The 14,334-nt window shown below is 35.6% G+C and overlaps 2 protein-coding genes across 3 annotated transcripts; one reads left to right on the top strand and one right to left on the bottom strand.

Moving 5' to 3' along the window:
* The first annotated feature begins 5,074 nt into the window (after window positions 1–5,074).
* Window positions 5,075–8,682, top strand: mterf2 (mitochondrial transcription termination factor 2). The gene is made up of 2 exons (XM_019122972.2): window positions 5,075–5,180; window positions 6,328–8,682. Exon 2 carries the CDS (start codon window positions 6,387–6,389, stop codon window positions 7,515–7,517), a length of 1,131 nt encoding a protein of 376 aa, XP_018978517.2. The 5' UTR covers window positions 5,075–5,180; window positions 6,328–6,386; the 3' UTR covers window positions 7,518–8,682.
* A 1,538-nt stretch (window positions 8,683–10,220) lies between these two features.
* Window positions 10,221–14,076, bottom strand: zgc:153031. 2 transcript variants are annotated; one of them, XM_019122976.2, is made up of 6 exons: window positions 13,934–14,076; window positions 12,793–12,842; window positions 12,583–12,688; window positions 11,914–12,040; window positions 11,713–11,828; window positions 10,221–11,299 (listed from the first exon to the last, which is right to left on the bottom strand). In XM_019122976.2, the coding sequence occupies exons 1-6, from the start codon at window positions 14,038–14,040 to the stop codon at window positions 11,287–11,289; spliced, it is 519 nt and encodes a 172-aa protein (XP_018978521.1). In that variant the 5' UTR covers window positions 14,041–14,076; the 3' UTR covers window positions 10,221–11,286. The 2 variants fall into 2 exon arrangements, with proteins under 2 accessions (XP_018978521.1, XP_042631366.1); XM_042775432.1 differs by having other exon boundaries at window positions 10,221–11,307.
* Between the last annotated feature and the right edge of the window lie 258 nt (window positions 14,077–14,334).

Genomic DNA, 14,334 nt, shown 5'->3' on the forward strand with positions numbered 1-14,334 from the left:
AGAATGAAAATGTTTACGGATGTGTTTGCACATCTGTTGTTTATCATTACCAAGATCTCTGTCATGGGAGAGATGACGTTCTAATGGTAGCAGTTCAGTAGTACTAAATGCCTCTTTGCAGTTGAAAGTATAGGATACATGATTAATGGAGGTGTTTTTACAAGACATGGTGCAATTTTGAATCATAAATGTAGAAAAGAACTAAGAGAAATCCATGTAGAAGTATCATATGTACACCATCCTCTATAAATCATATAGCTAACAGGATAAATCACCCAAAAAAAGAACATTCTGTAATTATTTACTCACCCTTAAGTCATTCTGAACCTGTATGACATCATTTTTTTTCCGTAGAAGTAAGTCATACAGGTTTGGAAATACATGAGGGTGAGTGAATGTTTTTTAATTTTTGTTTGAACTATCCCTTTAAGACCCATATGTTTGTCTTTATACAAAATCAACTTTTATACAGGCTTTATGGTGTGTTTATGTTTAAAGCACAATTTGCTTAGTGTGTACTCAAGATTTGACAGGGAAACAAACCAGCTGGTCTTGTCTTCATCGCACAAGAAAATGTCACACTTGCCAGTAGCTATTTTACATTACACTCATGCCTGAGTCTTGCTGCATGATCACCCAGAAGACACTTTTGTGATCCATTTCAGCATTTACAAAAACAACAATTGTCAAATGTGTAATTGTGATACTGAAAACCCTTTTGCAATACTTGAGTAAGCCTTTTGAGTAAGTCTTACAAATGTTTTTCCTCTTTCAGGTATGAAGGTGAAATGGTACTCTAAAGAGATAGTTCACTGAAAAATGAAAAATGAATTTTCATCATTTACCCAAAAGAGAAGATATCTTGAAGCAGTTTTGGTGGCCAGTGATTTTGATTGTTTGTACAAAAAAAAAGAAAAAAAAAAGTGAGACATATCTTAAAATATCTTCTTTTGTGTCCTGTGGAAGTAAGTCATTCAGAATTGGAATTACACACAAGTAAGTAAATGATGACATAATTTCTGGTGAATTTTTGATGAACTATCCCCTTACCTTGAGTAGATTCCTCTTAATTTTCACAATTACACTTTTCATGAACATTATGCACAAATTATTGTGTAAAAACAGTGGAAGCTCAAAAAGGAGTGACCTTATACTCTACGTCTTTTAATGACTTAAGCATGCCTCTGATTTAAGTGCTGTTCCTTCCTCTTCAGATGGTTTAAGACCTCCTTCTGGAATAGTGGCAGATCTTTTCTTAGCTCTTATTTTTAGAACCACCAAAATACAGATCACAGCCAGTAACAATAAGCATATAATCCCTGCACACACAGCATACATTGTCAGGTTAGTCTCAGATTCAGGTTCAGGTTCAGGTTCATGTTCAGATTCAGGTTCAGATTCAGGTTCAGGTTCATGCTGAGTTGTATAATACCCCTTTCCTTTTGTTATAGGTTGGTGGAACTTTAGATTGGTGACCTGCCTAAAGAGACACATGTCCATGTATTCTTCCTCCATTATCCATGACTGGTGTTCCACCTCATCATCTTCCTTACCACCATTATCAACGTCATCATAAGCATCCTCATCATCACCCTCATCAGTCTCCTCATTATCCACTAGCACCACGCACCAGTACATCCCACTGTCCTCCTTTTTGGGATCAGTGATGATGAGAGAGGAATCTACCTGTGAGAAATGTACACGTCCTTGTAAATCTTTAGGTGGGGTTAAAGAAGGATCCCCTGAGTCCATTATTTGGATGTCCTTCTTACCATTCTTTCGATACCACAGAACACTGGCGTACTCAACTTTATTGCTTAATGATGGTGAAGACATGAAGTTACATTGGAGGACCACCTTCTTATCTTTTGCAGAAAATGAAATATTGGTTGATTCAAGCAAAGGGCACACATTCACAACATAATCTTCAACAAGGAAGGTAGAGAAACATTTATAACTCCCAGAATGATCTGAAGTGAGAGATCGAATGACTAGGGAATAGTCTTCAGAATTCATACTTGTTGACACGAACATCTGCTTTTTGGTTGTCCCTACTGGTGCCGATGAGTTAACTTGTCCTAAAGGTGTTTTCCAGTGATTCTGTCTGAGGTGGTCTACTGAACATGTAAGGACTACGGTATCTCCTACAGAATGATAAACAGTCTTCGTTTCAGGCTCATCTGGTAGTCCTATGGTTTGGAAGCTCTTGCATTGCTCTCCCTCCATGATCAGACAGAAAAAACGAGGTCTGTCTTGAATAAACTCATCTGAAACATGTAACAATGAGCCTTCACCTTGAACTCGAATGAGGCTTTTAAACTCCACTTGTAATGGCTCCAAAGAAATCTTTGTATCCATGAACAAAGATACGTTGTGCACTTCTCTGTACCATTTTATTGCAGCATGTTTTATGGAACTCATATTGCATACCAGATCTGCACCTGTGCCGGGTGTCAGTGAAATTTCCTTAAAGCTGAACTCCTTGTCACAAACGTAGAGATAGTGTTTGCGATAATTTTCCATAGTGCTACCACTCCAGCACTCTCTGATGTAGATGCCAGAATCAAAGTACTGAAGATTTGTGAGCTTCAGACTAAGGAGCCCTTCAACGTCATTGGAGAAACTGATCCGACCCTTAAAGGCATCAGGTGGTAAAACTGAGGGACTCGAGAACTGACCCAATAGCTCCCTTCCGTCAGCATTCAGTCTGTACACAGCAATGTCATTGCCAAAGCAATAACCCATCTCCAGTTCCCCACCAAGAGCTCTAAAAATGGGCTCTGGGTCTTCTTCTGCAAAAGTGCTCACTAGCAGCAGAGCAAGAAGTATCACAGTATTCCTGGTTTGAACCATCCTGTTCTACTCTGTCCATCCGTGAGACTGCTTTCAGCCTGTTGCCTTCCACATACTCAGAAATTTGAGTAACCTGTTTCTGAAGTTTGGCAATAAGATCCACCCACGTTGGGATGTTGTCCTTCTTAGGTGCAGGGTTTTTTCTTCAGTTTCTCAGGTGCAGTTTTTCTTGCTTTGCTTTCCTCATGCCTATATCCTCCCTTATAACACAGAGCACATGATTCTCATTTATCTTTCCATTTAAGGTTCATCTTTCAATCTTGTGTGCTGTTGTCAAAAGTTTTATCTCATGAATCAGAAAACGATCTATCTCTAGTCTCCATCTCTATATCTAGTTCTATCTCTTGTGCTCTTCCTCTTTTGGTTAAATCTTGTGTGTGTCTGAGTATGAGAAAATGCAATGTGAAAAAAAATCAGTCTATGTTAGTTAATTCTCAAGTGAAACTCAAAAAAGGATCTTTTTTTTTTTTTTTTTTTTTTTTTGCAGAGAGTCACAGCTTTAGTCAACCATTTCAGCAATGCTCTGCAATGCTCTGATTGTTTGCATACAGGGAAAAACATTCACATGAGTGTTCACTCTTGTACTACAACAACATGTTGCAATATATGGCAAAGAAATTCATTTAATAATGCAGCTGACAAGTGTAATTGATCACTACTCACCTAATAAATAAATCAGTGGACATATCAGTAGATTTTAACAAAATTTATATTAGAATTATTTTAGATCCTGTTGTTGGCAATTTTCTATTTTAATAAAGGTATGAGACAGAGTTCTTTTAAATATTTATTTTCTTGCAAGAACAGTTCAACAGTCATACAGTCATCCAAGTTGACTGCAGAGTGTGACCAAGAGGAAACACCCAAACTCGACATTTATACCTGCATCAAATGCGGATGCTTTGATCTCATCCAATCATAATGCATATTTAACATATACATCCATTTAAGGTGTCCAACTTTGTCCTCCAGATGCATTTTTGCAAAGAAGCCAGGACGTCTAAGAAGCTGAAATAACATTTACTGTCTCATACTTGTCTAGCACACACACACACACACACACACACACACACACACACACACACACACACACACACACACACACACACACACACACACACACACACATACACACATACACACACACACATTAAATAGATGTCCTGTTATCTCACAGCACATCGAAAACTCAAACATACTGAAGCACTCCAAAGAACACTTTAGACAGTCTAAAGAACACCCTTTAGTACAGTGAAGTGAATAATACTAATAGAAATATTAATATTTCAGATAAAAATAAAATTTCCTCCAAAAGTCTTACCTGTGTGTGTGTGTGTATATACACCCCCCCTCGACACACATATATACATATGTGTATGTGTTTATATGTGTGTGAAAAATACAGTATATTAATATATATAATATTTTCATATTTTATGTATATTTCTTTTATAATTCTATCATAACTTCTTTTTTCTTTTCTTTCTTTTTTCAAGCAAAATTTGAGTAACTTTAAGCAGCAAAATGTTTAAAAGTATGGTTTGTTAAAATATTTCATTTTGAGAGACAGAGCTTTTAACATCTCTAAATAGTCTTTAAATAAGGAAAATCTGTTGTCTTAAACTGTACCTTGTCTGCCTACAGGTGCCTGTGGGGGCCGTCTGAATGCAAAGCTTTTTGTAAGTCGCCAGATTGTAGAGACTTCAAGGGTGGGCTGAGTGAACAGTTTTAGCAGGCAGGAATGATCCAGCATTGTGATTAAGCTCCAACTGTGACTCACTTTGCACTGCCATTCAGACTAATTTCTCTCTGTTCTGATTATAGAACTCACAGTCCCTGATGCCATTTTAAGCAACTGTTTTGTAAACACAACAGTCCTGAACTGCTGCTTAAAATGGAATTATCCGTTAACTAGAAATAGTTTGGCTGTCTTTCATAATTGTTGATTATTTTGTTAGTGGCAGTTCTGTAAACTATTTTGTAGTTTAGGTGAGTAGTTAATTCATATTTCCCTTTGCTGTGTTCGTATTGTAAATCAAAATGTTTACAAAAGCATTTACAAAGGGGAGGAAAACTAAAAAAAAAAAAAAAAAATATATATATATATATATATATATATATATATATATATATATTTTTTTTTTTTTTTTTTTTTTTTTATATATTATTATTGTTTTTTTTTTTTTTTACTGGTTTTAGTTTTCCTCCCGTAGTAAGGGTGGCGCTGTTGTGCTCAGACCTCATGGACGTCACAACCAGAATAAGAGAAGCCCACGTCTCCCCAAGACCTAGGTCCAGATGTGACCACCCAGATTTGACCTGCTGAGGTACTGATCAGTTTGTATTATGAACACGTTTCAGATAATGATATTGTTGTCTACTACTAAATGCAAGCCGCATTTAGACAATGCAGTTTGTTTCTTTACCTCGATGTCATGACTTACGTTTCATAAGAGAGAGCACACTGTCTCATGTTCTGTTGAGATTTACTTTAACGTTATGGTATGTTTGTTTGATGTAAGTGTAATAATAATAATAATGACATAATTACAAAATTAAGTCCTTTTCTTTTTTTTTTTTTTTCCTCTCCTTCCAGAAAAGGATATTCATTCGATATGTCATATCAATGGCATTGCTGTGCGTGCGTGCGTGCGTATATATATATATATATATATGTATAGAGAGAGAGAGAGAGAGAGAGAGAGATACTGATGTACTCAAGGAAAATCTTAACTTATAATATTTATAATATTTTTAATGGTGGACATTTAATCTGTGTTATTCTAATTTTAGAATGCATTTTATTGAACAAAAAAGTTTATGTGCCCTTCAGTGCAAGATGTGTCTTTGATTTTTTTGTTCTGTTTCTTCAAAAGCCAATTTACTGTAAATTCTTAATGCGTATACTATATCTTCTTTGCTTTCTCAATTAGGAGAACGCCAGTATATAGATTGCCTCAAAAAAGCCACAGAAGTCTAAAAATTGATTGATATGGGCTGAAAGACCCCAAACAGAGCATGAGGGTTAATAGTGTGCTCTCATAAATGTCATTCAAAAACTATTGGGACATCCTTGACCCTCAAGGTATCTAGTGTTTTTCTTTGCAATCCCATGAAAACTATGTCATGATCTCATCATAAAGAAACTGTCGAACTTGTTTGTACTTTTTTTCTGTTTGTGTACCTAACAGTTGTTGTTTTGAAATTTAAGTTTTCTCCAAAACTAAAAAGTAGCCTAAATTATCTCAGGTGTAGATGTAAAATAACTTGGCTCTTCTGTGATATTGAAATTTTGCGGATGTTAGCAATTAAACAGCTAGTTCTTTTCTGCTGAAAGTTCTTTATCCTGTAAGTACAGTAGATGGTTTGTAGTGTCTGAATGCTCACTCGAAAGACTGCTTGTGATATCAGATTTGCATGAGTAGATGGGAACGAGGAAGTAGATTTTCTGATATGTTTTTCCAATTGTTTCAGGCACGTTACTTGCATGCAATGCAAACAGCACCGCCCACAGACCTGTAGATTGTGCAAACATGTTGCGATTAGTCACGACTTCGCTGTGTCTCTACTGCCAGCGGGCTCAAGTGACTTCTTTGCTTATCACAAGGCCCTGCTCCTCGATTGTTCAAGAAGAGAACCCGCTTGCCGTAAGCGCCCTGTACGACTTGTCCGTAGACATCAGTAAAGTCCGGAAGCTGAAGGGTTGGGTGTTGCGCCAGAGTCCCGTGTACGTGAACGAGACCGCCGCCCTGCTGAGGGACATGGGGGCTAGTGGGCCTGTTATCGCCCGCGTTTTGGAACTCCATCCTGAGGCCATCCTCTGCAAACCTGATCAAATGGAGGCTCAGAAAAAGCTGTGGATGTCAGTGTGCACCAGCCAGAAGGATCTAGTAGGAATCATTGAAAAATTCCCCACCTCGTTTTTCTCCTCGTCCTCCGATCACGACAGCCAGAAAGCTAACATTGCGTATTTCCAGACGTTACATCTCAACAAACGCGTTATTAGCAAGCTCATGGCCAGCGCCCCTCAGAGCTTCAGCCGACCCGCGAAGCAAAACGAGGTGATGATCCAGACCCTGCAGGAGACCTATTTGGACTTGGGTGGGAAGGAGGACAACATGAAGACCTGGTTGCAGAAGCTGCTCACTCAAAATCCCTACGTGCTTCTAAAGCTTCCAGAGGCCCTGCATGATAACTTGGCATTCCTACGCAACGTGGGCTTTACTGGCGATGAGCTCTTGCGGCTGCTTTCCAAACTGAAGGGATATGTTACTGAACTGAACCCTGAAAGTATGAGACTCACCCTCAACTACTCCCAGGAGACTTTGGGATGCACAGAAGCAGAGCTCAGGCAGATTGTACTTCAGTGTCCAGCCTTGTTATACTATTCTGTGCCTATACTAGCTGATCGCTTCAAAGGCCTCCTCACCGCTGGAGTAAGTATGGAGCAGATCATGGAGACTCCCACAGTGTTAGAACTGACAACGCAGATCATTCAATATCGCATTCAGAAACTGCGCTCGTTTGGTTATGATGTACGTTCAGGTAGCCTGGAAGTCCTCGACGGCACAAAGAAGGACTTTGAGATGAGCTACGGGAAGTTGCATCTTAGGCGAGAGAGGCCACTTTTTAATCCAGTAGCTCCACTTCGAACAGAAGATTAAGTATTGAAGCCTGTATTTGTGACTTTCTATCTCAATTTTGACTTTATTTCTCACAATTCAGAGTTTACATCTGGCAATTTTGAGTTAACAGACTTTTTTCTCAGAATTGCACATTTTTAACACACAATTCTTACTTTACTTCTGAGTTTCCCACAATTCTGAGTTTGTATCTTGCAATTTTGAAAAAAAAAAAAGTTTTTCTATGAATTGTGAGTTTATATCCAATTCTGAGCAAAAAGTCAGAATTGTGAGACACAAACTTGGAATTGCAAGAAATAGTCTGAATTGTGTGCAAGTTTTTAACACAATTCTGTTTTATTTCTTGTAATTCTTAGTTTATATCCCAGAATTCAGAGAAAAAAAGTCGCAATTACAATTTTTTTTTATTGCATGGCAGAAACAGGTTTCCATAATTAAAATGGTATGTGCTATAAACAGTATATGAACAACGGTTTCCTTTGTTTTCTGCATGAATACATTTATTTATTTTATTCATTTGCTGAAAGGAATAAATTGTCGAATGTTATGTTAATGTTGTGGAAGGTGATTCTTACCGAATACAACAGTCAACCCATACTGTGCTCAAAGAAAATGTCATTTTATGTCATTTCCTTCCCTTACAATGTACATTTTTGCCATTTGTGGCACTGAGTCATTGTTGTATTGCCACATACAGATGTGTTGTGCCAAGTAATTTATGTAGCTTTTGAAATTCTTCATCAAAGTCTCTAATAATGAGCAATATAAAATACCTCTTGGAGGTATGCATTATGCAGATAAATATTCAGATCATTGAATGTTTACCCGTGTGCTGCCGTCAGAATCTCATTTGCAAGCATTTCCCAGTATTTTGCCCTCTGGGCAGCATTTTGAGATAATTTAGCGCATTTTAATGTTTAGACTAAAGACTTCACTGGTATCTCTAATGAAGTTACATTACATATTGGCTTGTGGCATTTGCTGTTTACACAGTGGACTTTATGATTTCTTTAATGGTCACTATTCAATTTCTCACAAGCTTCTCATACCTTCAAAATAATGGATGTTTTTGATCTTGATTAGAACTGATAATTAATTTATGCATAACCTTTTGAGGCAAGTTTCACTAATATTTCTAACTGTTCTGTTTATTCTACATCCCTAAATTCTTGCCTCTGCCATTCTCTTTTGTTCTCCATTCTTTGTCCACTCCTAGTGTACGACTCCGACCGGATGGCTGCTTTATCCTGCAAATGACACTTTGAGTTATACCCGAACACATAGGAGGTTAATAAGCGAGGATATAAATAGCTCTTTTTCATTTGAAATGTGACAGTGGGTATTATTAGCAAATGTTACACATTGATTTTATGGGGCATAACTCAGGGAAATTATGAAAATAGATGACACATGCAATTAAAGTCCATAATTTCCTGCCCTGGACTTTGCATGCTGGAATATTAAGGTGGTAAATATTCCATGTCTGAGGTCATGCTGAAGCGCTCCGCTGTCCTCTGTGCAATCTGCTCTCAAATCTCCTAATCAGAATGTGATGTATGTGAATATGAGATGGTTTTTATTGATGTCAATGTGGACATTATAGATTTAAAAACCAGTGATACCACCAATACTAGTAAAACCACTAACAGATATAAGAATTCAGGAATATTAATCTTATAATAATTATGTTCATCCTAAACTAGCATAGGATGATATTGGTGTAGCCATTTAAGTCATATTTTAAAAAACCTTAATCTTATATATTTAGAATAAGAACTATTTTACTTTAATATAAAGTGTAAATCTAACCTAAAGAAACGAATTTGATGGTTTTACTATTACACTATTTTACTTAATGTTTTTGAAAGAAGTGTCTTATACTCACCAAGGTGTCATTTATTTGATCAAAAACACAGTAACACTGAAATATTATTACTATTTAAAACAACTATTATCTTTTTTTAATGTACTTGAATGGCAAAGCTGAATTTTAGAATCTTTTTTTTTTTATTACTCCAGTCTTCAGTGTTACACGATCCTTCAGAAATCGTTCAAATATGCTAATTTGGTGCTCAAGAATAAATTGGAACGAATGTAAATTGGAATGTAACAATGTAAACACTTGATGAGAGAGAAGAGAAATGGTATTTCGATTCCTCTGTATGTCTTCACATATGGTGGCATAGACAAATAAAAAACCTTGAACCTTGAAGAAACGTTATTATTATTATTATTATTTTATCAATGTTGAAAACAGTTGTGCTGCTTGTTATTACATAATTTTTTTTTCAGGATTCTTTGATGAATAGAAAGTTCAAAAGAACAGTGTTTATTTGAAATATATATATTTTTGTAACTATTTACGTTTTTACTGTCACTTTTGATCATTTAATGCATCCTTGCTGAATTAACAGCATTCATTTTAATAATAATAATAAAAATCACTGACCCCAAACTTTTTAAGTTTATATTGTCAGCATAACAGTTAACATCTCCCCTTTGCTTTTTATGTTTTCAATTTTATCCAGCATGCTTTGAGAATGTTTTAAAAAGGATCTTGTGTGAAATGACTGGTGGGCCAAACTCATGTTTGGGAAGGCCAGTTATATACCTCAAAAAAAAAATCCCCTAAAGGTTGACTGCAGCATTACAACAGGACTTCATCCTAGCTGCAGACTCCATCTAGTGGGGAAAGTCATTCACTGTCACAATGTAGTCAATGAGTTGCTGCACACTTTGCATTTTAATTTGGATTAGAAACAAACTTTATTAAAGCACCAAAGATTTAATTTCACAAAAAAACAAGTTTATAGAATAGCACAAATATAAGAAGTTAAATACAATGCCTACAAAACTTACATGACAGAAAAACTAATAGCCTGCTAACTGCAGTAAGGTTCACACAGCAGATGGTATGTATACAGAAACCATATATATGACTCCTACTGTATCCCAACTCCCTGATCTGCTTTGATTCATCACACTCGTGTCACTATGGTGACAGTGAGATGAGTAACAGTGGGTTTCAGTGTAATCGTGAGAGAAGTGGTGCTCATCACTGTCTGAGTGCATCTGCTGTTTCAGATCATGTGTGGTGTGATTTCTTATGTAATGAAAAGGTTAATGATCTTCATATGGTTTATATGAAGAACTAGCCGCTTTGAAATGCTTATGATTTGGATGGTTATGAAGTCCACCAGTGACATACTGTAGCTCTCAACAGAGCCTTTGAGATAAAGTGCTCTTCTGTGCAATATTTTGAGATTCTACAAAGCTGACATAACTGTTAAAACCAATAAAACTAGTATAGTTTTACAATAACTATAGTTTTTCAATACAATAACAATATATTTGTGAGAGAACGTAAACATTTTGTGAAGGAACAAGTTTTTTTGGTAGAATGCAACTGTTTTGTGAGAGTACACAAAGTTTCTCAGCAGAACGCAAATGTTTTGCGAGAGAGCGCAAAAAGGAATGCAACACTTTGGGGAGAGAATGCTATACTTTTGCAAGAAAATGCAAAATGTCTCTTAATACTATTGCGAGAGAATGCATAAGAACATAAAGCTTCTCGGGGGAAAGCAATACGTTTGCGAGACAACGCAAGTGCATTTTTCCTCCCATATCATATTCATTATCATCACCATATCCCCTTTGTGGCTCCGTAGTTTCAGATTATGTACAAATTTTCAGTATCATGTTTGTCAGTCTGGTCTCTTCAAAGCTTCAGTTTTAAACTTCTTTCTTGAAGACTTGAAATTGAAATTTAATACCATTTTCTTCATGAATTTCATCTGGTACTCCTGGAAATTACATAAAGAAAATCAACAATTAATCAGACAAATTACAATGCATTTTATGCATAATAAAAGGCAAGTATTATCAGTAATACTTTACAGCAAGGTTCCATTTGTTAACATAGTTAACTACATTAGTCACAATTAAACATACTTCTAAAGCATTTATTAATCTTAGTTCATATTGATTTCAGCATTTACTACATTACTGATATCAAAAGTTGTCAGTTGTGTCTGTACATTTAATTTAATGTGCCTGAGTTTACATACACTAACAATGAACAAACATTAACAAAGATTAAAAAATACTGAAACAAATGTATTGCTCAATGTTAGACAATGCACTAACTAATGTTAACAAATAGGACCTAATTGTATTATATTCGTAACTCAAATAATAAATGAGGGGATAATCCTACCCCTTTTGTTTTCTGAAAATATTGTGGTCAAATTTTGGGAAAAAGACATCACAGTCAAAGTCGGCCATGATGTTAGTGAGATAGATGAGATCACACCATGGATGCTCAAGGCTTTCCTAAATAGCACAGTTACAATATTAATTGAATTACTGTATAAATTTACACTTATTATATACATGTTGCATAAATCAGGCTACTCACCTTATACACCTCTGGGCCTCCTAAAACCCAGATGGTCTCCACAATGTGACATAAGGGAGGCTCAGAAGCCAAGTGAATTACTGATCCGAAATCCTTACAAAGATAGTGGGCACGTGGGGGCACTGCACTGCAGTAATGCAGAATACAGTAAATAAATACAGAAATCATAATATACCCTACTGTTCAAAAGTTTGGGGTCAGTATATTTTTTTATGTTGTTGAAAGAAGTCTCTTATGCTCACCAAGCCTGCATTTATTTGATCAAATACTACAAATAAAAAGAATAATATTGTGAAATATTACTATAATTTAAAATTGTAAAAATTTTATTTATTCCTGTGATGCAAAGCTGAATTTTCAGCAGCCATTTCTCCAGTCGCTAGTGTCACATGATCCTTTAGAAATCTTTTAAATATGCTGATTTTTTATTTATTTTTATTATTATAAATGTTGAAAACAGTTATTCCGCTTTATATTTTTGTGGAAATTGTGATTTATATGAAATATAAGTATTTTGTAACATAAAAATGTCTTTACTTTTGATCAGTTTAATGCATCCTTGCTGAACAAAAGTATTGATTTCTTAAAAAAAAAAAAAAAAAAAAAAAATCTTACTGACCTCAAACTTTTGAATGGAAGTTCAGTTGCATAAAAGTATTTATTACTTACGTCAGCTTCCTGCTCAATACCAAATTGATGCAGTTGGCCAAAGGAAAGACCGTCTCAGGACAGGAGAACAAGGAGATTCGCCCCCAGACAACCAGATTCTTCTTCCCTGATGTGCACCAGAGAAAAAATACAGTTTTTTTTCATTATACTGTTAAAATTACATTAACTAAAATATAAATCAAACCAAACATAAAATTTAAAGCCACTTACCAGGTTCTGACACAGCTGTAATTGTATCCATAAAGAACTGAAATTCTTTTCTGTAAACAACATGAGCACATTAGATTTTTTGTGCACCATTTGATATACATAAATTCAACTTTGATAACTGCATAGTGTGCAAAATGCAATTTGAGCTGCATGACAAATATCTTTGATGTGTTTATAACTTTCAAAAAAGCAGGGCTGTGTGCCCAAATCAGAGTTGAACCAAGATTATCCTGCATCACACTGCATGCATTGATCCTATTTAATAGGCATGACTGAGAAGGCTCATACCAACATAATATTATATACCAGAAATATAAAGAAATTCCCAATAGTCTATAGCCCCTGTTTGCAAATTATGTTATCTCTTATCTCAAACAGGGCGGGCACTGGGGGGCTCGAAGTTTCCATCTCTCTCATTCAAAACCCTGCTGACATTCAGTTTGAGTTCTAAAGGTCAGTGACACTTTCCACAAGAAAAAAAAAGAGGTTCTGAAAATGTTTAAAATGACAAGTGGTAAAAATAAACATTTCAAAATGAAATAGTTCAAAATAATTTTATGTGAGGTGTGTGTGTGTGTGTGTTAAAATGTGTGTATATATATATATATATATATATATATAGATATATATATATATATATAGATATATATAATATATACTGTATATATATAAAATAATAATAATAATAATAATATAAAATAATATATATATAGTAATTGTATATATATAAAATGTATAGGTGTATATGTGTGTGTCTATATGTGTAACACACACACAAACACACACAGAAAAAAACTTTAACTTAATGAAAAACTATCTTACAATAACTTGTAACTTGTACCATGGATTTAAATTGTTGCACACAGTCCAGAAGGTCAAGGTACGCCTCTGTAATCAGACAGACACCGATTTGATGTTTTAAAAATAGTTATTGCTATATAACTAGTTTATGCCTCGAATGCTAATAAAGGAATTGGACACCAAAGTGTACGTCGACCGTTCCCGATCATATATTCTTCACGTCACGTCATTCAGGAATTCATCTGATTACTGATTCAAATTATTCATTCATAGCTAACATAACTTAAAAAATACAGCGATTCCAACTGGACTGAATGATGATAGTAACTGTATGTCTTACGGAAGGCTCCAGGGAAGCTGTCCGTTCTTCCCGATGCCCATGTCTCTGCAGGCAGCCGCGATGAGCCGGATTGGTTTGCGCATCTCCTCCCCCTCGATGTTCATCATTTACGACTTTCGCTAAGAGCAGCTTATCTGGTTTATGTTACAAACTACCGTAGTCCGTTTATGTTACAAACTACCGTAGTCCATTGGGCTTTGGATGAGGTGTTCGCCTCCTTCTCGAACTAAACCCCAGTTAGATAATGGAGCTTTTAAACATCTGCTTGAGTCACCATGTGACATCCAATGGGAGTGGCTGTCTGTAATCAATGGTGTTTAAAGGTTAAAGAACCAGTTAAATAAAAAAGTAACATTATTCTAACTACATTTTTTTATTATACCTTTCCTAAAACAAAGGTA

Source organism: Cyprinus carpio, chromosome A18 (assembly GCF_018340385.1).
Source record: "Cyprinus carpio isolate SPL01 chromosome A18, ASM1834038v1, whole genome shotgun sequence".
Classification (NCBI taxonomy): Eukaryota; Metazoa; Chordata; class Actinopteri; order Cypriniformes; family Cyprinidae; genus Cyprinus; species Cyprinus carpio.